General features: G+C 37.0%; 1 protein-coding gene across 5 annotated transcripts in view; it reads left to right on the forward strand.

Moving 5' to 3' along the window:
• The window catches only part of CTDP1 (CTD phosphatase subunit 1), a 104437-nt gene that overhangs the window by 36795 nt on the left and 45154 nt on the right, over nt 1-22488 (forward strand). For all 5 annotated transcript variants that reach the window (XR_003994640.1, XR_003994642.1, XM_030508542.1 and 2 more), the window contains 3 exons: nt 2650-2791; nt 4946-5176; nt 11192-11354. Coding sequence is in view for 3 of the 5 variants with exons in the window: in XM_030508542.1 (XP_030364402.1) it covers nt 2650-2791; nt 4946-5176; nt 11192-11354 (536 nt within the window). In the remaining 2 variants the exon portion in view is untranslated. The remainder of the gene's footprint in view (nt 1-2649; nt 2792-4945; nt 5177-11191; nt 11355-22488) is intronic.

A 22488-nucleotide genomic window follows, 5' to 3' on the forward strand; every position in this document is an offset into this window, starting at 1 on the left:
TAACATGGATTATCTTTAAGGTCCCTTCCAACTCTAACCATTCTAGTGTGTATCTGGTATGAAACAGATGTGTGTGAATGCAGAACCTGTATGTGTGTGGAATGGGCAGCAAGGTGAAGCACCTGGTAAATCATCAATGCAGAAACATCAGTTTTAAAAAATAGTTGGAGGAAGCCATCTTCTCGCGTAACTTCACAGATTTAATATGAGGTGAAGGTGCAGTTTTATGGGTTTGTTCAGGTTCCCCGATGAAGTCCAGAAGGAGCAACAATATCTTTAGTTGGGTGAATGGATATACTTCAGTGTCAGATAAGCTTTTCTTCAGGGTATTATAAGCACAGTCAGTCTGTCCAGTAGCACCACCAGCTCTGGTTAACTGTTCTGTAGCTTATTAGTGAAATCTCATCCTATTGTATGTTGTATTCAGTCAGCTCAAGAGTTATATGCAGGGCAGTATTGCTACTCATATCTGATATTTGATTCAGTGTCTAATACTGGGTAAAAGTACCTAAACTTCTACTGGAGTTCTTGCTCTTGTTGCCTTTTTTTTCCCCTGAAACTCCTATGCTTATGAACCTGACCTCAGCATCCTCTTTATAACAGCTTTCTTCCTACCTCTTTGTTCTTATTATGTTGTCTTTGCTTTTTCCCTTTATTCTCAAAAGAAAGCATTTTGCAAGTCAAGTCTTTCACTTTTTTTTAATCCTTCCCTCCCCCCCACCCCGCCCCGATGTCTGAATCTGATCCTTTTTCAGAAACTCTGCTTTCTTCCCTTGCAACATACCCTGTTTATAAATTAAATACAGTTTTATACTGTTTCTAACTGCAGGTATTTCTACATTTCCTACTGAGGTGACATAAGTATTAATAATAATGCCTCCCATGGAAGCTCCCTCTGGCACTGTAAACTGGCTCATTTCCAACAGCTGTTCCTTGAAAGTACTCTGGTTTGCTGATTACGTTTATAGCAGATTAATTGTAAAACACGTTTCTTATCAGGGGATGAATGATCTAGGTGCACTGACCTCCCTTCTTAGTGTTTTGCTTTTTAGCCTGTTAAAACCTCTTATACTGCAAAGGTGCGCTAGGATTAACACAAATGGAGTTCTAAAATTGTTTTCATTGAGTCTTTGTTGGACAGTGGTTTTATTCTTACTTCATGGCAGATTTTGAAATACGGCATTTCTAAATAATTTGCGGTTTGAAAAAGGCTTTATCTCTAAACATTCTGCGTTTATCCTGGATTCTGAAATAAATGCTTTTTTTAGTATGAAGATACTAGTGTGGAGAAAAGCTTTGCATTTACTGTACAGCTCTTATATCGTGAACTGTGGAATTGCTTGCATTTGCTGCTGAAAATAGAAGACATATATTTGTGCACAGAACATTTTTTTTAATTAATCTAAATGTAAGAAAAAATATATTTGTATCTAAAGATACAGGAGTAGGACTACCTTTTCCTCTATTTCGTTAGATTTGGGGGTAGAAAAAGCAGGAAAACAGAAGCATTCAGCACTTTGTGCAGAATTTATGGTCTTCAGCAGGAGTGAATAGTGTTTGAAGTTATGTATTCTTACTTCATCTTTGGTTCTCCTCTTAATCTAGAGGAGAGGGCTAAGTTTTAGTTGAACTCCTGCCTTTAGTTCTTGATGGTATCCCTTTATTTCACATTTTTAAACAAAAAATTTAGTGCATTTAAAGTGTATTTAAATGTCTTTGCACCAACACAGAATACGAACAAATAATTGGGTTTAAGCATTTTGAATAATATGTAAATAAGATTAAATGCTATAGAGATGTAACAAAACGGAAGAGTGATGGCTTTCAGCTATGAGACAGTCAGATGGATGAGAGTTCATTTATCACATTCTAGCCTTGCCAGTATTTGTGTAAAAATATGATGTGTGAGTGTCAAGCCTAGATATATCAGGTCAGAATCCTTTGAGTTTTTCTCTATTGCATATATACTTAATGATTTATTGGCAGATTGTACAATTCTTTGTGGTCTCAAAAGTGTCCAGTCCCTCCATAGATCTCTTTGATAAATGCTGAAACGAGTACCACAATTGATGAAATTACCTTTTCCAATTAAATAAATACCTTCTTCAAACATTTGGACAGTCAGCTGTTTCTGGGAACTGACTACACTTCAAGGTTAATTTCAACCTTTATTTGCTTCTTTCTGCTTACTGTTTTTGATGCTTCTTGGCAAAGATTTATAGCAACTGAAGAGTTTCTCTGTTGTTCTGGCTTCTCCAGAGGGTGGCATTTGAGAACCCTCGTTACTTGCACACTGCATTGTTGATGTTTTCATAGGGATTTTGTGCTAGCCTGCCATGTTTAACTTCACTTTTGTTGTTCTGCTTTGCCCCTGATACTGCAAAAGGGGTTGACTGTTAATTCTAGTGTATGTATAATTTCCATGGTGCCAATGCTTTGGGAAGTTGCAAATAGCTTTCTCCAGCTTGAGACTGAGGTTCTTGCATCTTATTTAGAGTCTCACTTTTATCAGTTGTGATTGTTTTGCTGGATTGAGGAGGAGTATTTGTTTTTTCTGTGAGATTGATCACAAAATGTTCTTAAACCAGTGTGTACTTAAAACTATCTTCTGTGTTTCTGGGAACACTGTAATGTTATGTTTCGTAATAGGCACAGAAAAAGTACGGCAAGCTCAGGACTGCAAGGACCTCCACGTTGTAAACCCTGACTGGCTGTGGAGCTGCCTGGAGCGCTGGGACAAGGTTGAGGAACAGCTCTTTCCCTTGAAGGATGACTACATCAAAACACACAGGTAAGTGGGAACTTGAGGGAGTAGGGGCCCTGAAAATAGTTTATTTATTCAATGATGATCATTCATTAATGTAGCTTTAGAATTGATTTCTGATAAATTGAGTGGTGTGCCATGCCTACAGATTTTATGAAAGAACTCTCCATTTTTATCCACTTCTGTGCTGCTAAAATGGAAGACCGTTAAGAGATCAGGAGGCAGTTCAGCAGCTAGCAGAATCAGGAGAAACCTGTGATGCCAATAGTTTCTTTAGCAGTTGTCATTGTTAGCCATTTTCATCTGGAGCAGTTGACCTTGTCAGTTCATCCACAAACTAACGCAGGGGAAACGTACAAGTTCTTACAGCATGGAAATTTTGTAAAGTATGGCAGTTTTTTTCTGAGTGGTGAGATGGAAGGGAGGAACAGAAAAATACAGAAGAAAGATCTAAGAGGGGCTGGAAGACATGAAGACAGAAGCAAAACCTGGAAGAAAGAAATTAGTGATAGGAAGTTTTGGGATGATAAAAATTCTTGAAAGAGAGAGGGTTAAAAATAATCAGTGCACTAGGTTGATGGCAAATAGAAGGGACAGCCAAAAACTTTATTAACACAGAGGAAGTCAGGCGGCTAGTAAGAACAGTCCCCTTCAGGAAAGTGCCATGGCTACAGTAACTCCTGGCAAGATACTGTAGAGCCAGCTTCTGCTTCTTGACTTGTTACCTGGTTAGATAGACACACATTAATAGTGTCTTGCAAGCCTAACAGAGGACCTTCCCTTCTATGTTCAGGCAGGAAGGGGAATAGCATATTAGACTTTCTGTATCAACTGATACTGGTGTGGTTAACTGAGTAGGCTAGAGATTTGTGTTTTGCTTTGAAGACACTAGCCATTTGAGGCAGAGTGTGTGTGTCTAAGTCCTCATACACACTGAAGACACCAAAAGTAAAAATGTCTGGAAGTGAGGTCACTTACAAAAGGGGACACTAGATGGAGAGCCAAGATTCCTAAAACTGAAGAAAGAGATGTAGCCTACTTGTGGCTTCACTAGGATATTTTGTTTTTAAAAAGTGTTATCAGATATTTTTTTTTTTTTTTTTTTAATCAAACTTTGGAATATTTGTATGGTATGTTTAATTTGTCTCAGAGGCCTGACACTGCAACGTTCTCAATACAAATCTAGGTAGTGACTTTATTAACCCAACATTGTGCAACTTATCTGGAAAAGATTTTTTTCTACTTAATAAGGCTGCTTGAAATAGTAATTACTGGTCCAAAGCACTTATGAACTAGAGGAGGCATGAACTCTAGGAAAATATTTGCATGTAAAATGAGCTTAAGAATATAAAAAAATAATTAAGTAAACTTGTAATTGCTTGACCTTTAAGTATTGACTCTACAAGACAACTTCAGAAATGCCTGAGAAAGCATATGGTAAAACCTCCAGTTTTGTAGCACTTCCAATATTTGTCAAAATGTAATTGGATTTTTTTTCTATAGGATCAGTTTCATGGTGCATAATATGCTGGTTTATTTGATATTTTTATTATTATTATTTTAATTATTCAATTTACTTCCTTTTCAGTTTGTAGCACCTCATCATTATAATTGGATTGTATGCCCTAATTGTGATTCCTGCAGACTGATCTCTGAATGTTCTTGCTGACACTTCTAAAATTATGTTTTAAAATGCAGCAGGGTGATCATAGGCAGCTTAGTATTTTAACAAATGAGTTTGGGTGACTTGCAAATTCATACTATGTGTTTGTTTTCTCTTGGAGCAAATTTGGAGAGCAAATACTAAGATCTGATACAATAGCATGCTTTTCTCTGTGTATATGCAGATTATCATGATACTCTAGTTGTGCAGTTGTTACTATCCAGAAGCAATTTCAGTAACTTTATATGTTAGGACAATTTTTAAGGCACAAATAATAATTTTTTCAGTGATGTGAATATGACATTATCTGTGTCTTTGCATTTTTCTCTTTTTAAGTTCAGTGAGACCTTAACGGAGTGAAGGAGAATAAATGTTTCTTTAGAAATCTTCCAAACCTTTCCTCCTCGCCCCTCCCCACTTTCTCCTTCAGGGAAAAAGAAATGCTCATTTTTTCACATTCTGGTTAGATAGCTCATTTAAATTTCTAAAGCAATTTTTTTCTGAACTTCATCCAACAGAGAGAATAGCCCTGCTACGTTTCCTGATACACACAGCACATTTCAGACAGCTTTGTTTCACCCAACACCCATCCATCCAAAGTCTCAACCTGGTCCTGAAGTGCGGCTTTATGATCCTAACACTGGAAAGTTAATCAGGAAAGGCGCTCAGACCTGTGGCCAGTCAATGTACATCCAGTCTCCAGCTCCTCCCATCACCTTACCAGTCCACGGTGAACACTCATCTTTCAGGTACCTAAAGCGTAGCTAAGAGTCACTTCAACTATATTTTCATGTGTGTAGTAAATTTAACTCGTGTTGTCTTTGCCTTCAATTGAATTGTCAACTTTGCTTTAGTTACTTTATTTGCTTTCTCAAAAGCCAAGGAAACGAGTGAAAGCGAATGGTCAGCTGAAGTGAAATCAGGATACTAGAATTCCAGATGCCTTTTGTGCCTCACCTAAGAGCGTCTAGAAACCTCAAAACAAATAAATGCAGCATGTAGTTTGTGCACTCTAAAGAATGTTAGAATAAATCATTTCTGAAGCGAGGCAGCCTAATGTTTTTTAATGAGTCTTAGAATACTGGATTGAGATTCTTTTTTTGTGTCTATAAAATATATCTGATAGCATTTGGCTTTTGTTTATAAAATTTTCTTCTTCACCTAATTCCTTCAGGTGGGGCATCAGCTTTGTGTTTTGTTTTGAGAAATATCAGGAGTGGTGAGAGAGCAGTGTATCTGAGTGTTATTTTGTAAGGCCATATGACTCTGCGCTAGTTAATAATCCTTAGATCACGAAATCAAGACACAAGAGCAGCAGGAGAAGGAGGTGGCCTGCTTATTTGAAGTACAAAGCATCTGGACTTTGTCAAAATTTGTGGATTTTGTGCCAATGACAACACTTGTCTCTTAAGGCTGCATAAAATATCTAAAATTCATCCCTAGGTATCCACATAAAAGGTCTAACTTCCTGGAATGCTAACAAGTTTAGCAAGGCTTGTTGACTCCAATGGTAAAGAAGTATCCAGTTGAAGGCAAAGCTTTTCTCTTTCTAAATGTGATCAAAATTCTTTACAGTGTGATCAGAGTATAGCAGTTGTTCTAAAGCAATATATAACAACTACAAAAATACAAAATACAAAGCACAGTTACAAATGCACAGTTTTCTACCTTTCTTCTCCCTCTCCCACCACTTTTGTAGTGTATCACTTGTAAAGGTTTTGTGTATTAGTGTAGCTTGTTATGTTTCCACTCTATCTTCCTGTTGCTAAATTATTTCAAGCTATGATTTTTTTCAGCTGACATCTTTTTATAGGCTTTTTTGTATTTCAGCTTCCTTGTTTCTGTCAACCCAGATTTTGTTTTTCTCTCTTGTTTATGAAGACATCTTGTTTTCAGTTCCTTTTTAACTGTCTCTTAAAGCCTGTATTTTACTTTATGACACATTAAACAAACAGAAAGACTTTAAATAATCGAGACACAGCATGTATCCAGAGAGGAGCTGAACAGCTTTTGGTTTTTTTAGTTATTGTGGAAAGGCATTTGTCTAGAAATAGAGCTGGGAAAGTTGTACGTGAATGTATGACACTTCTACGATGCTTCAATACAATGGTTTACGTTGATATTAATGCATCATTCAGTGCTTTAAAAAGAATAGGGTTTGATGTTTGTTGTGCCTTTGTCAACAACTTAGTAGAGTTTTGTCCACACTGACACACTGAAGACTATTTTTTTTTTTTTTAATCACTTAAGCTGCTTTTCTTGACTGCAAATGCTCAGGGTGGAGATGCTTTAGTCTAAGGAAATGAATCCAATTACTTAGTGCTGCAACTTCATCCCATAACTAGGCAGCTGTAATAAGAGATTAATATAAGATATATACTGGGAAACAGTATTTTTTATCATCATTTCCTGTTGATTTGGTTCTAGTGGTAACATTAGTGACCTGTAAACACTGACCTCTTAATTGGGGCATGTCTATATTCATCAAAGCAGTTCTGGTATCTTCAATTAAGTTGGTGAAGAGTGTCTTGTTAAAGTCTAGGAGGAAAGCAGCACAGTGATCAAATCTCACTTTCAGTACTTTTAATGGATAGGAAGTATAGCGCAGGCAGAGCATGAGGGCTGTAAATGTGTAACAAAAAGCTGAATAGGAACAGCTTTGCTGTGCTTTGACTGAGCAAGAGCTGAGGCAGAAGTACTATATTGTTGCCTTGCTTTGTCTTAATGCATAGATCAATTATATAAAAAAAACCAAAACAGACTTTTATGAAAGAAAAAGCTTCACATCCAATTTAAAAACTGATGTGATACTTGGCTTTAGAGAAAATTACCTTAGTGCAACAATTTCTTCATAGAGGGCAATGTATTTTGTGTCCTGACAGACTTCATGTGCTTATATGTTCACCCTCTACAAAAAGATGAGAGTATCTGTAACTAAGGCATTGAATTTAAGCAACGTTAGATAAAGCTGTTAACACTCACAGCTGTTCCTGTTGTGGGTGGATGTAATCAAAGCCTCCAGTAATCGCCTTTGATAGCTTCTAAAAACTTCATCTGCTGCTGAATTACAGACAGCGGGCAAGAAAATTGCACTGCGGCAAGAGGAAACCCTTGGAGATGGTAGCCACACGTGGCATAGCAATGATACTTGGTCTTGTACAGTAAGAACAGACAATTTGTTGTGCTTAGAAGATAACCTCTTGCACAGCTGATTACTGAAAAAGGCTTTAAGTTATCTGAGTACCATTTCATAAGACCTGCTTCAGTTTTCACTTTATTTTGGGTTCAACATTTTAAGTTTCTTTCTGGGGTTCAACTTGAAACATAATTTAAAATAGGATATGATTAGTTTAAATATCTACATGCAATTTGTCACCAGTGAATTACAGATGGTTCAGTTAATTTGGTCAGTGTTCTGTGTAACAGGCATAGATCTTGCCATTGTGCTCAGCTCTGTGAGACTTGAACATTTGTTCTTTGTTCCATGCATGGCTGCTGCAGCCTGCATGTAAGGGTGACAGAGAGTTTGGTCTGTACTGTACTGTACTGCTGCTCTGTGGCTGCTAGCAGCCAGCAAGAGCTCTTCCCTGTCTGAGAACAGGAAGGATTCCACTTTAAATATAACGTGTGTGTCAGAGCTTTGATACTCTGTATGTACGTATCTCAACAATTTGTATTTTCATATGGAAACAGTGCCTGACATTACAGGCACTGAAGTTGTAATAAGTTGTGAGATGTGTAATGTGGTGTTGTCCAAAAAAAAAAAAAAAAAAAAAGTAAAATGCTAATGGTGTCTTAAACTAGAATAAAAAAAATTCAATTTCAATGCTAGCGAATGCTAATCATATGCTAGCAGATGAGGCAAGGCTTAAAATATGGGTAAATTTACATATGAGAGGTTAATAGTGGCACTCTGGTTTTAAATAATGCTAAGATGCATTAAATGTTTGGTTTGAAAAGGTGTGTGAAGCAGAGGTTGGTGGCTGAAGCAATTCTTTAAGATTCATATGAATTAATCTCACATATAAAATTTGTTTCTTAATTTACATGCTTATTGTTACAACTCTTCCTATCTAATGTTCTCAGTCTTCGTGACAGCAAAACTGCAAAGTACCAAATTGAAATAATGAATGGAATTTAAATATTTTTCACATTTTCATGATGATAATGCTGGTTTTGCTTTTGCCCTGATGTTGCATCAGTGAAAGTGTTAAGATGCTTCTTACTTGCACAGATGTTGAACCCACCCTGTAAATGCATGTCCTTGTGTGTGTGAAACCAGCAAGTGCCAACTAACCTATACAGGGATGAATATGGTGGGGTTTTTGAGAAAGTACTTATGAGTCTCATCTGATTAGAAAGAAGTGTAAATTCCTGCATTTGTATGTCTTTAAAGTTTAATCAACTTAACAAGCAGCTGAAAATGTAAAGCCAGAAAAATGTCTCTGATAAAATAAAAGTGTTTGTGACAAAACTTAAAGAAGTCTTTGTTTTATATTGCTTTTGGGAATGCTTTGGTGAGAAGTCCCCCATGTTTCATATCTCGTAGCAGTTGGAAAATACTGGAAAAATCTGACACAAGCTTTTAGAAACTATTCATGCAGTTATTTTACAGTTAATACTTGTGTATAATGGATCTCACGTTTTATTCTGCAAAAGGAGTTCTCACTGTCATCGGTATGATGATGTGTTCTTAAAAAAAATATGCTAGATTTATTTCTAGCCTAAGAAAATCTGCTTGACGCCTGCTATGTGTAACTTGTGCATAATTCTTGGCATGGTCAAGCTTGTCATGTTTTTAATGCAGTCGTGTAAGGTGCTTAGACCTTTTGTCATTCTGTTTTACTAAGAATGTAAATAGCATCACCACCTTTCTCTTGACTAAAGCGTACCTATTAAAAAGGCATAGAAATCATATTTTATAAGAGCCTTTTGGAAAATATGGTGGCTTTTTGCTCTTTTACCTCTGAAAATTATTGTCTGAGAGCAGTTTAATAGCAAAAGAAAACATTGTGGTCTTGTAAAGTAGAAAACATTTAGTAAAGAAAGGAGGAAAAAAAGGGGGGGGGGAACAACCGAAAAAACAAACCCCAGAACTGTTAAGTTGTGAAGAAAAACTCAAAAACAGTTTGATTAGTTCATTTCCACAACATCCAAATCATTGTTTTGGCTTCACAGGAAATTTCACTGTTCAGAAATGAGACTGTGAAGGGGCAAATTTCTGCTGTGTTCGTGAGCTGATGGGGGGTCTTCTGCAGCAGATAGCAAAGTTCTGGGTAGCACAGCAATGACTTGGCTTTCTTTGCCCTTCACCCATCTATCCATGGGATCTGAGAGGAGATGTGTATTTAGGAAATATGAGCCCTCAAAATGAACTTGATTGACAGTTTTGTGTGGCTTTCAGATTTCATACATTCTGGGATTGAAGTACTGATGTAGAAAGAAAACTTGATATTTAAATAACCTTTTTTAAGAAGCTGTCAAGTTCATGACAGAAGAAATGATTTTGTAGAGCCTTACCTATGACTGTGTTTACGTAACTTAATAGTGGGTTTTTGGGGGTGAGGATGCTGATCTATAGCTATTTCTTGAAAATCCAGGCTTGACAAGAAGCAGCTGTCCTGCGCTGAAACTCTTGTCAGCAGAGACCATACTGTACCGCATCTCAATCGCCACCACTCTCAAATAGCTTGATGGCATCTCACCTGGTAGTTACAACTTGAACCAGTTTGTGATTTAAAATACAATCACTTTTATACTTGCTTGTGGTAATCATTACACACATAATCATATGGCTAGCATAAATAATTTGTGACCATTAGCTTTATAACCTGAGATCTTTGAATTCTGGGTGGTGGTGAGCTGCTGCAATGAGTTCCGGAAGGTTAGTGTGACAGCCCAATATTATAATTAAACTGTACTATGTAGCAGTTTTAGCTTCTACCAGTCTTTTGTAGTCGAGCAATGTTCACAGAAAAAATTTACCCAAGAAATATATAGAAGTCTCCTGATGTTGTTTTAGATGTACCTTTTTATTACTATTATAAAGAAGTATCCATGAAATTATAATTATTTTATCGATTGTTACGAACATTTTGGTATTCCTTTTTGTATCTGTGTGTTGTGCTTAAATACTGTAACTAACAAGGTAATAAAAGACAGACTAAAAGAAAGTGCTATTGTATTTGAATACTCTGGCCAAAAAGAAATATGGTCTGCTTTGCATCTCATCCAGGCTTAGCACCTAGGAAACATCTGAAGATTGAGGCTGCAGAAAGGAGCTTTTCACTTGCAAACTTTTTGTCTGTAAGGTTGAGAAACAGAAAGGTATACTTTGCTACTCGAGAATACAAACGTAACATAGATCAGGAAAATACATTAGAATGTAAGAATTGTTTAGTGAATGATGTATGTGTCAAGTGACAGATGAAATCCACTTGAGCACAAACCTTGGAGTATTTTAAGGGCACTGCATTTGCCGCTACTGAAGCTCTTGCTTCAAGAAAGGTTTGATGGTTACTTACAAGAACAGTTGGAAGGCAGGAGAGTGAGTACCTTGTCAAAGGTAGAATAAGAACCTGAGCCATCAGACTGAAAATAAAAACAATCATTGGGAGACTTGATCTTTCTTCTGTTGGTGAACACAAAACCCTATTAAGCAAAGACAGATATTCAGCAGTCATAAATTGTTTATAGGATTTTATTTCTAGACAAGCTGTAAATCAAGTGAATCTTTCTTATGTGGGACCCCTGAAATTTTTCAGAGTTGTTCAACCACATCAGCAACAGATGTTCGAGGAAGACCTACCAACAGGTGAAAATGAAGAGCAGCCTGGTCCATCTAAGCGGAAACGCCAGCCAAGTATGTCTGAGACAATGCCCCTGTACACCCTATGTAAAGAGGATTTAGAGAGTATGGATAAAGAGGTGAGCTTAACTAATTCTGACAGGTTTCTAACATAATGATTGCTAGTTATATGTAACAGTTTAACTTACATTAAATTATGCATGTATGTGAGCTGACCTTGTATGCCAGTACAGTAGCTTCAAATAAAAGCCACAGCAGACTAAGAAGTACAGCTCAGGCTAAAATGCAGTTATGTTCTGCAAACAAACATGAATCAAGAACGCGAGTACTCTTCTATGTAAAGAGGCCTTTAAAGTAGAACTTCATTGAAGTGTAGCTTTGTCATGCAAAACATGTTACCACATTTGCTGAGTGCTTTGCTTTGCCAAATGTCACCTTAAACTTTTTTTTTTTTTTTAAGTAAATCTTCAAATAATCTGGACAAAATCAGTGTTGGGATGGGAAAAGAGAGGTCTGTGTATTTAATAGGCACAGGCTGTAGAAAAGATCAGAGAGCCAAAGGGGAGCATGGACCTCATTATCTGTGGACATGTAATTGCAGTGCTGTTAAATCAGCTGTCATAGATCTGTAGGTGAAGGGAGCTTTCTGTTACAGAGCAAACTGTACTTTTTCACACAAAACCACATTATTTGAAATTCATTGTGAACCTGTAGCAGCTGCTTATTTATTCACTTATCCTTGTGTGCTCTTTTTTCAAATGAGTGACTATATTACATAATACTAAATGATACACAGAAAAAAATACCCCTCTTTGTACACCATATTCATTTCATTGTGTTTGACTTTATTATGAAATCTAGTGACTCTGGAGCTTGGATTCATCTGTGATCTTAGATCATTTGCTGGATTGGAGACAGGAGTGTATAACTTGTCAGCTTCTGGCAGTAAGTTGATCACATGATTCTAGCCATAACAGGCCTCAAGAGTTATCTTCAGAAAATATAATAAAAGTGTGGGAAGGAAACTGCACACTTCACCAAGGAAAGAGTTTATGTATACAGCATAGTGTAATTTTGAGATGTGCTCTTGCTGGAGAGGTCCTGGAAAGACTTTAAGCTGTTATTCTAGGGAAAAATCCAATAACTTTCAATAACTGATGAGCTACTCTGAATTTCAGATGAGTGCAAGCTTTTAAATTTACCCGGTAACTGTCAGAGTCGACAGCTTTGGAAGAAAAAGCAAAAGAAGTAAGAAGTAGTTTACTCACTTGATCTCAGACTTTCACAAGAAATAGTGTTTCTTCTTGTCATGATGTCAGTCCCTAAATCCATCTGTCTATTCTTCCTGTTATCAGCGGTACTTGAAGCAACTTGTTATTATGGGTTGGTTTTATGTTTTTGTGTACTAACACTTTTCTAATGGCATGCTTTAGGAAAACATTAATGAATTGCTGTTGCAATGTGTGCACTGTGCGAAAAGAAAATGTGCATGTTTTCCGGAACTACTGCGTAAAGTATTTATTCTGTTTTTAAAGATAGTATTTAGGGACCTTGTTAAAAATCTGGCACTGTTTATTTTGTGATTGATTGCTCTCTATGCTGCTACAGTTAGACCAAAAAAACAAAAAAAAACAAAACAAAACAAAAAAAAACCAAAAAACAAAAACAAAAAAAAACCCAAATTTTTTCTACCTATCCTACAAATATAAACATCTTAAATTGCAACGGTTTGTTTTTAAATTATGCTTTTATTTAAGGTGCGTATTATGTTTGAAAACTAGACTATGTGAACTTCAGAACAAATGAAGCTCAAATTCCAGTGGATATTTTTTTCATAGTTGACTTAGCTTTGGTTCCAGGAGCATGATTTGAGGTTATACTTGCTGCCGAAAGGTTTCCCTTCCACCAGTCTCTATTGCCAGCTCTGTCTTTATTAAATTTATGTTTCTCTGATCCTTGGGCAGCTGAACCAGTAGAAACTCTTCACTTGGCTTTTTTTGGGGGGCGTGGGAGGTATGTTTTGGATTTGTTCGGTGAGCAAGCGGAGTGGGAGTTTCTGGTACTTCAGCTCCCCAACATGGTTTGATCAAGCATCAAACATTAGCACTGAGACACGGAGGAGGGAGCACACAGGACATATATGGTGGAGGTTGAACTGGACATGGTAGTGCCAGCAGGTTGTCTTCTGGGAGTTGACTGTAGAGACAGCCAAGGAAGACTGGTTTTTTCAACTAGCTTGGAACTACTAGCATAACCTTAAGTAAAGATAATGTACTCATGTACAAGGAATGTAAGTAGTAAAATGGGATTTGGTGGTGGTGTATGAGAGTACACTTGTGAAATAGGGAGGCAACATGTGGTGATGTCCTGCTCCAGAACTATGAATGCTAGTGCTGAGATTTCTTGGGTCAGGAGAACGTGGTCCAAGAATCATAGAATAGTTAGGGTTGGAAAGGACCTTAAGATCATCTGGTTCCAACCCCTCTGCCATGGGCAGGGACACCTCGCGCTAGAGAGTAAAAGCAAGTTACAGTGTGACTTTATTGCAGTGTAAGCCAACCCAAGTTTCAACTGCTGTGTTCCTGCCTCTGATCCAGTGTTGATAATCATGGGACCATACAGCAAGCCAGTTCAGGGAGCTGGCTTAGTCAGGAAAGATCACTTTCCAGGTTAATCTTCATCATTACCAGCATCCTGAAATAACTCACCATTGCTGCTGCATGAGTGCTAATGTTGGGAACAGGCAGAAGATTGGAAGAGGCGGAATGAGCAGTGAAGGCGGAACTGCAGCCTTCTAGCTTTAAAACTGCAACATCAGTACTTCTTGCTGAATTCCCTGGCAAATTCAGATAAGGATTTTTACTAGATCAAAAGAAGTCTTTTAGCTCTAGGCACTGGGTGTTTGGTTTTGGGTTTTTTCTTTTTTGGGGTTTTGGTTGTTTTTTTAATGAAATATGAAATGCAAGCACTTGTATATACTGTTTCTGTGGACATAAGCAGTTAGTAATTCCTTTGTGCTTAACATCTAAAGGAAATCTTGCTTTTTTTCTTTTCAAAAATCTCTGAAGAGGCCACAAGCAATACTGAATTTGAATATAGTTTATGCTTGGGAGAGTGTTGTTAGAAGAATCAAGATGGAAACTAGTAAAGAAACTTTAATTATGATTTATTCCCAAATAAATCTCTTTCCATCCTTAACCTATTTAAACTTCTGTTTGTTGCTTTTTGTAGTAAAAAAAAGCAGTATCTGTTCCAATATTTCATGGGGCAAAACTGCCATGGATAGGCATGTTACTAAAATTTGATCTCACATGGATTTTTATCTTCTCTTGTGGTTTTAGCCATAGTTGTGCTAAATCAAAGGCAAGTAAATCAAAGGAAATGAATAGCATCCAAGCTTATTGCAGTTTAAGGTCACTTAGTCTTTTGTATTTTTTCAGTGACGAAGATCTGGGAGACCAGGTTCCATGGCAGTTAGTTTTCCCTCTGACATGAGAGACTCTTTTAAATTTTAGGGAAGTACAAGAGTATTCAATGTAATAAGATTGCCGTTCAATGGACAATTGTCAAATTGGAGTAAATGCATAAGGAACAGATCCCTGATTGGGAAATACCTGAGAGAACATTTTCCGCTTTCTTTTGTGCTGGCTAAACACAGATGCTTTGCAACTGGTTGCTGTAGTTTACTGACAGAAAACCAGAAAGTGAAATCCAGGCTTCAGGTGACTCTGTTCATTTCCAGAAACAAGATTTGTTAGCTAAAGCAAGTTGTGCAAAGGAAGGTAATGGCATACAAATCATGTAAAGACACACACCTCTCTTCCCATTTATAATTGATGATCTCAGTACAGGATGATGTGTAGTTCTCCTTCCCAGAGGTTACTCATGGATCATCTTGTGAGGATATTTCTTCAGAATTCATTGAGAACTGCTCCTGTAAACTTGTAGCATATTGATTCCTTTCTTCACTGAAACAATTATATGTTTAAAGAAGGCCAGCAAAAATGACCTGTGACCAATATTTAGTAAATTATGTTAGCCTTGCTGATTTAGAAATGTATCTGTTTTATTTAAGTTATTGTTAATTCCTTTTTATTAAGGATGGCTTTCTTTTGAATGTGTATTCCTAAATGATATTTGGAAAGAATCTTATGCATGTACTATCATGTACTATTACCTAGTCAGATTGATCTAATCTTAAGACTGTCATGTCCTTTGTGCTATTATGAAGCTGTGTGTGTTTTTATGTACTGGTTGCTTCCTGACAGACTTTGCTTTTCTGCAAAATTTATTCTTTGTAGATCTGTTGCAGACCTAGAAGGCAACTTTTAGCCCCGTGCATTGTGCTGACTTCTTTTTAAAATGTTTAACTGAATCAGCTTTATATATAATCTTAAAGATTTTCCCTTTTTTAATCAGTGTCCCTTTCGTAATTAAGTTGACATTCTTGTGTATGATAACTTGTGCCTCAGATAAGCAAGTCAAGACTTTTCATTCTTCTATTCCTTTTGGCTACAAATTATTCTCTTGTCCCGTTAAGAGCTGTGGCTGGCAGTATAGTTCCTTTATCTTATTCTTCAGGTGCTGTCTAGCTTGCCAGTCTGTAAATTATAGAAATCCATAGAAAGATTCCAAGATATTCCGTTATAAAATGCAAGTGACAAAGGAAAAAGAAATGACCCTCCTGTGAATTGTGAGCTTGTGCTGAGCTGAAGATCCTGTTCTCTCTTGCTCATACATAGACTGCTGCCATATCCATGGTAAACTGGAATTAGAAGACAGACAGCCATAGGTACTCATATCTGTTGCTGTCAACACTTGAAGGACTGGTCTTAAGCAGATACCTGGTGTGAGCTTCACTGATGGGAAGTTCAAAAAGGAACTTCCAGTAAGGCAGTAAGATTTCAGAAAAGCTTGAGTAAATTCAGCAAGGCAGAAAGACTTCTAATTGCATTTTGCAGTGCCTTCTCATCCAAGATGGCCTGGGATTACTAATGTTCTAGAACAGCTATGCACACGTAGTCAACTACTTATACGTTTGTTATGCTTTTGTGTTTATTACCATGTTCTTGTCAGTGCAGTATCTGTATCTTGTCAAGTGTCATCATCTCTGCCATCTAAGGTAAAATATTTTGCTTGTTTAAATTCCTCTCAGTTTGGGATTTAGAAGGGGAAGAGAGGGAGTGAATCTGATACCAGTCAGACCTCCAGCTTTCCCATCTCTCACTTCAGTTAGTGGAGCTGCAAAGATTCCTGCCATCTGGTTGGATATGTACTTAGCAGCTGCAGAGTGACCACATTGCAAAGGTATGTTCTGTGCATCAGTGCTTTTAAGTATACAAATTTTTTTCTTGAGTGGGAATTGCCTAATGAACTACTTTTGCATCAAAATGATTCTGTTCATTTGGTACATATTCTGCACATTCTTTTAACTTGGAATTTATATGCTGTATATAAAGACTGAAATGACAACATATTCTGCTCTTACATAAGGCCATTTTGTCACTCTGCATTTTGCTTTCATCTAACAGATTTATGCCTTACTTTGTTTTGTATTTTAAGTTGGTGGCTATACCATGCAGTGAATTAAGAGGCAGTGGTTTTCTCCTTCAATTTAGTGAAAGTTATTATCTCAGTAAGTGGTTAGCCTCTTGGTTAGTTTAAAAATACTAATTTAATGCATAGGATGTGGTCTCTAGCACAAAATAATAGCTGCCTGGGGTGCACTTGGGCACTGCATTGCACATTAACAGTTCTTTGAATTTCCACAGCTAGATTTCTCATGCAAAATTTCTTGTGTGACAACTTACCATGTAGCCTGCCATAAATTGTACAAATGCTGAATTTGGTCAGTAGTCTTTTGTTATAAATTGTAGCCTTTTTTGAAGTTAATGAGCCTGTGTGTACACTTGCTGTTGTCAGCAATAGTCATCCAGGCACCTTGGCCCTTGGAAGTTACAAGGTTTACTTTACAGTTATTAGACTGCTTCCAGTCAAACTGAACTTTGAAAAAAACTTTTCGAGGTAACTATTGGTGAAAGTGTATGTACTGTGCTGTCTCTGTTTCCTTACCTACAGCCCTCTTGTCAACTTCCTACATGTACTGGGTCCCACATCCCCTCTGGCCCTGTGCTCTGGCTGGCTTCTCCTGCACAAAAGAGTGGGTAGCGTTGAAGCCGGAAAAACCCCAATTCACTGTCACTGTCAACTTTTCATTTTCACTGTGGAGCACTTATTACCAAATGGCTTAATCCAGCAAGTCTAAAGGTGTTGCTTGCTTTCCTTCACTTGGAGATCATTTTTCTGGAGAGAAATGGCTGTAGTGCTAGGAATCAGGGTGCTGATTTATCTTCATGGAGTGCTTGCTGTGGTGTGGTGGCTGGCCAATGCAATAAGAAATGTTGCTTTGTTTTGTAATGAGAATAGCTTAAAGTTGTTGTAAAACAAAGAAAGTATTTTTACTGCTCTAAGATTTTGACAGTCACCTGTCTGTAATATGGTTAAATAACACAGAATTAATTAAACCTTAAAATACTATAACATTAAAGCAATTACTTCACCCATATTTAATCTGATTATTGAAGAAAACTGAATAAAGTTGTCCAGTACTATTTTTAATAGTTTGGCAGTGAGAATCAGCAGTGTAGAATTAAGCTATTGGTACAGTGGGATGGAGAGAGGAAAGATGAACACTTAAATGAAGCTGGGTATCACTCGTTTGCTTCCGCCTTTCTTTGCTTTGCTTTCAAGAATTCATTTTCCACTAAAAAATGGAAACAGCTCTAAAAAGTATCAATGCATTCCTATTTATTTTAATTACAGAATATATATTTAAAAAAATCAGTATTGGTTATGTTTAAGCTGTATATTTTGGGTTTTTTGGGGGGTTTTGTTTGTTTGTTTTTTGGTTGTTTTTTTTTTTTTTAATAAAGCTGGTTATCTGCTAGTTTTTGTTAAGAGGGCATCATGGTCCAAGCTTGCCCTAGCAGCTATTTTAAGTGTTTGGGAAGAGGCTTTTTTATGTAATACTAAGTTTTACAAGGAGACAACTGATTACTGAAATAGGAAAAGGTTCTTCATCTAGTTTGATATCATCTCAAGTAGACAATCAGGTTTTGGACCACTTCTGGTTTTCTACACAGTTTATTTAGAAAGCATTATTGAAGTGCAGTTTCCAGTGTACCTGGTCATCTTATTTTTATTTTAGATCTATTTTTATCAATTTATATGCGATGAGGAACATGGGAAACATATTGAAACCTTTTGGCATTCAGATAGTACACTGTATAAATATCTGCATCTTACAGATAAAAATGGAAACTACCTATATATGTACAGATTAGTTTGATGGCACTCATGACAAGTTGTTAATTAAAAGGTGATATTACTATATAGAATCTTGTGCGAAAATGAATATGATCTGTCAGATTCTTGGCTGGTCAGGCTATTAGGAGAAAATAGAAGGAAACATATGATTGAGACTGACTCACTTTTATTGTGCGCAGGCATTTGAACAGGTAATTTAATCCTGAGATTAAGTACAAGTGGTTGTGCTGCAATAGCTATTATTAATGGGCTGACTAAATGCACATCAACTACAAGTAGCCATGCTTACTTGAGAGCTGACCTCTTTTTGAGGAATCTGACAAAACTTACAGTAATAAGATTGCCTGCCTGACTTTTGTCCAAATTTCCATGTTTATTCTATTGATAATCCTTCAAAGATTGATTTGATTTACTTGTCAACAAAGATGCTTTTGCCATCTTGCGTGTTCTTCATTCTTTTCTGATGCGATCAACAGTTGATTCGGTTTCTCTGCCATTCTTCTGAAGGTGTTCTCAAAATTGTTTCATTATAAGTGATCTTGGGTATTTAGAAAAGAAGCTTCTTTTTACATGTTGCTATCATTCTGCTAAGCACAGAGTAAAAATTATGCAAAAAAGATTGAATCTAAGCTCTGTGTTTGTTTCTGCATGTCTTTGGATTTTATGCCTGGTAATACGGCAAATGCATTATTCTAATGTTATTCCATATGAAATGGAAAGTAGGTCTATAAAGCTTCCCCTTGTAAAATGTATGTACAAGGTGTAAAAAAAGTTACTCTGTAGGGAAGAAGGCTTTTCCATACATTGTTTGGTTTTTCTAGTAACAATGATAATACATTATGTATCTGCAGCATTCTTTGCTTGGCCTTAGAAAAACAAAGCTCTAAGCCTTTTTCAGCTGTTTGCTTGCTCACTGAAAACAGGGCAAAACTTTTTTAAATAGAGTTTAATAACCTCATTTTAACATACATGTCTACCTCGATATGCTAAATCAAAGGCTGTCAGCACCAGTCAGCCACAGTTAAAAGTGAGTTGTCTGAGCCATGTAAAACAAATTTGCAAGCTGATCCCTGACATAATTCTGAGCAGCTGCGTATAGGGCCTGATTGAGCTTCATCACAAGTCTAACGTGTTCTTACATTTAAATTTGAGCTGATATTCTTCATGAGTGATATTTAAAAGTATCTGTTCAAGTCCTGGTCTGTCTGAGCTGTTTCTTCATAATTTCTTTTTTTGTTGTTGTTTTATCAAAATGCCCCGATACTTGTATTCCAACACAAGAATAAATATAGCTATGCAATATAGCATAATGTATGTTAAGTGCTATGGAGAATCTTTAATAACGCATAATGCTAGTCTGCTAGAAGACTTGTGTTTGGAATTCTGGAGTATAAAAATGCAAGTCTATTTTGGTGACATAAAGGCCAGATTATTTCTAAATCAGCACTGAATGACAGTTTGTGCCATTACTCTCTAATTATCTATTCTTGATCAGCTATCATAAGGTGACTTATTTTTAAATTTAAGTTTTGCTTAATTTCAGTGGGTCACTTCTAAGATATCTTTGAGATAAAATATCTTTGCTTTCGTAGTCTTCGTTCTTGTGAGGTGCCAGCTTCAGAGATAGTGGCACTGAATGTAGCCACTCAGCTCTGCCTCTGTGCGATAGTCCTGCAGCTGCAAGTGTTCTAGATCCCCTGTCAGCATCACTTAAGAAGATTTCTATTCCACATACAGCTTTAACAGAGACTATGAAAAGCTGCAGAACAAGAGCCCCCTACTGATGTAAAAAATTTTCTGCTGCAGTGCAGTCACAAAATGAGTAATTACCTGAATGGCCATGTTGCTATCACTTTTTCATGTCTACACTAGTGCTACGAATTTTAGATTTTAAAAGTACGCCAATGTTACTCTATACTGTTACAGGTCTTGAATATGAGTTTGCACTTTCTCTTTGCTAGGGTCACGGCCAGCTGTAGACAATATTCTCTTGCTCCTCATAGCAAACATGATGATACTGCTTTCTTGGAGATGAACACAGACAGCTGCCTAGCTCACATATTTTAGTGCTCCAACATCAGACTTGCTTCACCAAAGAGGTATTGAGGACTGGATATAGCTGGCATACCACGACATCGAGGTCATACCAGAACCTGCATAGTATTCATCGCCTTGATATTGAGCTTGATCACTCTTCAGCTGCGGGGGTTATTTTTCACTGTTTTGGATTGGGTTTGGGGTTTTGGTTTTGGGGTGGGTTTTTTTGTTTGGCTTTTTGGGTTTGGTTTCTTTTTTTTTTTTTTGCGTGTAGTTTGTGGGGTTTGGGGCTTTGTTTGTTTTTCTTTGGGTTTTTTTTTTTTGTTTGTTTGTTTTCTCTTTTTTTCCTTGATTACTCTGCCTAATTTTGGCTATTGCGTGGGGATAGCTGTGCAAGACACTTCCACATACACAGTTCTCATATTTCTTTACCACTTCATTTAAAAGCTGCATGCTTGATTGTACAGAGCCTGTTTGCAGTCCCATTGCTCAGTTCAAGACTGACCTGTTTTCACTGTCATCTTTAAGTTTCTAATAAAACCAATTCAGAAAGTTTTCACAAATGTTCATTATGTGGGGTGGCTTTGTTAGCTTGAGCACACTGATAAATGTCTTTTGGCCCTTGTGTTAATGAGACCAAGCTAATCGGGCTTGCTGACCACCAAGCAATGTTTCATGAAGCCAGCTGATGTCTGGCAAAGCTAATGTTAAACTAAGATTAAGATTAGTAAATTGCGGCAGATGTAAGCTGGGTCTGCTTATAGCTAGCCTGGATCAGGGTGGGTTTACTAGCTTCTTCACAGATGTGTGAATAGGTCTATACTGGACACAGCGTATTTGTGTTCATATAGCAGTGTTTTTGAGCTAGTAAGCCCTACTGTATCCCAGTTGCTCTACACAATGGTAGTTCCTTTGCAGCTGTGATACCTGCAGAAAACCTGCACCTGCAGATAAATGCAAGTAGTTTTTTGCCTGTCTTTTGTTCTCACCTTAGGATTTTCAGTTTCAGTTGGTAGACTATGACTTAAGAACAGTTTTATATGATGCTGAACAAAAAGTTCAGGAGCCCAACGTTTGAAATGGAAAAAAACTTTCTTTGAAATACGTATCTGTAGTGATGAATATTTATTTAGTCTCTCTAAGTGAAAGGTGTGCTTTCAGTTAACCTTGGGATGGTAAAAGCTAGCACTGTGCTAATAGAGTTGTTAAAACAACTGGCAACAAGGATTCATTGTGATAAAGCTCTGAAACAGTTGAGAGGCAAAAAATATGGCCTGTTGTGTGCATATTGTGTGTACTAGGAACTTTTATGCTTGTATGTATCTTCTAAGGATAATTTGGGTTCTTGTATCTATTGGAGTGAAGCCCATAGCTGCCTTTGGCGATGACTTGAAAGAGAATATGTAGGTTAGTGTCCTGGTACTTCTTTTATAAAAGCTGAGATTTTCCGTTTAGAAATGCAGGCTGTAAAAACCTATACCACTTTTATTACATATATATGTGAAAAGGATTATTTTAAACCTCTTTCACCTGTTCAGCAGATGTTGCCTGATAAAATAGTGAGCATATGGAGAGAAGCATCCCATCCTCATTTTAAAACCAATTGGACAGACAGCAAGTTGGATTGATGGAGGAAACCTGCTCATACCTGTTCAAAGCTGTCTGTGTGTCAAGAAACATGGTATCAACTGGGCCAGAGCCAGAGTGAGTTTTAGCAGTAGATTATACTTCATCCTAGTCTTTATCTAGAAATCCGATTGCTTTTTAGGGTTGGGCAATCAATATCTTATCCTCTACAAAATGCTTATGAAAGTAAATACCATAGCAGATGTGTTCAATCTCTGTTCATTTTTGTTTTGTATTTTAAGTAGCACTTCACGAGAGAAGATG

The sequence above is a fragment of the Strigops habroptila genome, chromosome 1, assembly GCF_004027225.2.
Source record: "Strigops habroptila isolate Jane chromosome 1, bStrHab1.2.pri, whole genome shotgun sequence".
In the NCBI taxonomy this organism is placed as follows: domain Eukaryota; kingdom Metazoa; phylum Chordata; class Aves; order Psittaciformes; family Psittacidae; genus Strigops; species Strigops habroptila.